Here is a 2,500-nt window from a genome sequence, read left to right as displayed (position 1 = left end):
GTGTGTGTAAACATTGTGTGTGTAAAGAGTATGTGTGTGTAAAGAGTGTGTGTAAAGATTGTGTGTGTAAAGAGTGTGTGTGTGTAAAGAGTGTGTGTGTGTGTAAAGAGTGTGTGTGTGTAAAGAGTGTGTGTGTGTGTAAAGAGTGTGTGTGTAAAGAGTGTGTGTGTGTAAAGAGTGTGTGTGTGTGTGTGTGTGTAAAGAGTGTGTGTGTAAAGAGTGTGTGTGTGTAAAGAGTGTGTGTGTGTAAAGAGTGTGTGTGTGTAAAGAGTATGTGTGTGTAAAGAGTGTGTGTGTGTAAAGATTGTGTGTGTGTAAAGAGTGTGTGTGTGTAAAGAGTATGTGTGTGTAAAGAGTGTGTGTGTGTAAAGAGTGTGTGTGTAAAGAGTATGTGTGTGTAAAGAGTGTGTGTGTGTAAAGAGTGTGTGTGTAAAGAGTGTGTGTGTGTAAAGAGTATGTGTGTGTAAAGAGTGTGTGTGTGTAAAGATTATGTGTGTAAAGAGTGTTTGTACGTTTGTGTGTAAAGTGTTTGCTTGTAAAGAGTTTGTGTAAAAACTGTGTGTAGTGTGTAAAGTTAGTTTGTAAAGTGTGTGTGTAAAGTGTGTAGTGTGTAAAGTTAGTTTGTAAAGTGTGTGTGTAAAGTGTGTAGTGTGTAAAGTTAGTTTGTAAAGTGTGTGTGTAAAGTGTGTGTGTGTAAAGAGTGTGTGTGTGTGTAAAGAGTGTGTGTAAAGCTTTCATAAACCACAGAACTCTGACCAAATCTTTACTGAACCTGAGATGTTGTCAAGTTTATTTCAGAGTCAGTGTCTTTGGCTCATGGGCACAAAATAATAATAATAATAATAATAATAATAATAATAATAATAATAATAATAATAATAATAATAATAATAATAAACTCCAACACACATTTATTTTTCAAATAGTTAAAATTACACTTTTTGTGTTAAAAACAACGCTGAAATATTTCACACTGAAATTTTAACCTTTCAGGTTTTGTTCTGCTTCTCAGTTTTCATCATTTCCCTGCAGACACACGACTCCGAGTGCACTGGGTACATGCCTCTGTGTGTGTGTGTGTGTGTATGTGTGTATGTATGTGTACATGCCTCTGTGTGTGTGTGTGTGTGTGTGTGTGTATGTGTGTATGTATGTGTACATGCCTCTGTGTGTGTGTGTGTGTGTGTGTGTGTATGTGACTAAAGTGTTAATAAAGTTTAATCAGGTTTAAGGCTCCGGGACAAAAGGCCCCAGGAGCCAGACTCAGAGGAACCAGAGACACTTTACGAGACCAAAGAGAGACAAGGGACACGAGGGAGACGAGGGACACGAGGGAGACGAGGGACACGAGGGACACGAGGGACACGAGGGAGACGAGGGACACGAGGGACACGAGGGAGACGAGGGACACGAGGGACACGAGGGACACGAGGGAGACGAGGGACACGAGGGACACGAGGGAGACGAGGGACACGAGGGAGACGAGGGACACGAGGGACACGAGGGACACGAGGGAGACGAGGGACACGAGGGACACGAGGGACACGAGGGAGACGAGGGACACGAGGGACACGAGGAGGGCATCTGACACAATCTGACACAACCTGACACACGGGAGGGCATCTGGTATTAGTTTAATCATGCTTTAGTCCTGGTTTAGTCCTGCTTTAGTCCTGGTTCAGTCCTGGTTTAAGTCCTGGTTCAGTCCTGGTCTAGTCCTGGTCTAGTCCTGGTCTAGTCCTGCTTTAGTCCTGGTTCAGTCCTGGTCTAGTCCTGGTTCAGTCCTGCTTTAGTCCTGGTTCAGTCCTGCTTTAGTCCTGGTTCAGTCCTGGTCTAGTCCTGGTCTAGTCCCGGTCTAGTCCTGGTCCAGACCTGTACGTGAGCTGGGTCTTGTCCAGTCGTCCTCCGTGCAGGACGAAGCGTCGGTGTCTCTGTCTCTGTCGTCTCGTCCTCTCAGACTCGTCCCGCAGAGACGGAAAGTCCGGAACCCCGCACCGAGGTCTGGACCCGAGACCCGACCCCAGACCCGACCGGGACCAGGACCAGGGCCTCGTCAGGTTCAGGGGCCGACCCGAGTCCTGAACCGGGGACTGGAGCGGCCTGGTCCACTTCTTCAGGACCGAGAACTTCTCCTGCGAAAAGAAACAAGGTCAGAAGAAGAAGAACGAAACAAAGGAACGAGGAGGAGAACCAGAGGAACCAGGTCTTCTTGTCCTCCTCCTGTCCTCCTCCTGTCCTCCTTTCCTCCTCCTGTCCTCCTGTCCTTCTGTCCTCCTGTCTCCTCCTGTCCTCCTCCTGTCCTCCTGTGTCCTCCTGTCCTCCTCCTGTCCTCCTGTCCTCCTGTCCTCCTCCTGTCCTCCTGTCCTCATGTCCTCCTCCTGTCCTCCTCCTGTCCTCCTGTTCTCCTGTCCTCCTCCTGTCCTCCTCCTGTCCTCCTCCTGTCCTCCTGTCCTCCTGTCCTTCTCCTGTCCTCCTCCTGTCCTCCTGTCCTGTCCTCCTC

At 47.8% G+C, this 2,500-nt stretch overlaps 1 protein-coding gene across 1 annotated transcript in view; it reads right to left on the bottom strand.

Moving 5' to 3' along the window:
* LOC110168951 (stromelysin-3-like) overlaps nucleotides 1–2,500 on the bottom strand; it is a 34,748-nt gene that overhangs the window by 7,253 nt on the left and 24,995 nt on the right. The window contains 1 exon segment of the mRNA XM_055161986.1: nucleotides 1,873–2,132. Coding sequence (XP_055017961.1) covers nucleotides 1,873–2,132 — 260 coding nt within the window.

This window comes from Boleophthalmus pectinirostris, unplaced genomic scaffold, assembly GCF_026225935.1.
Source record: "Boleophthalmus pectinirostris isolate CB_2022bp ecotype Guang Dong unplaced genomic scaffold, ASM2622593v1 HiC_scaffold_4, whole genome shotgun sequence".
In the NCBI taxonomy this organism is placed as follows: Eukaryota; Metazoa; Chordata; class Actinopteri; order Gobiiformes; family Gobiidae; genus Boleophthalmus; species Boleophthalmus pectinirostris.
This window is presented reverse-complemented; position numbering and strand designations above follow the sequence as displayed.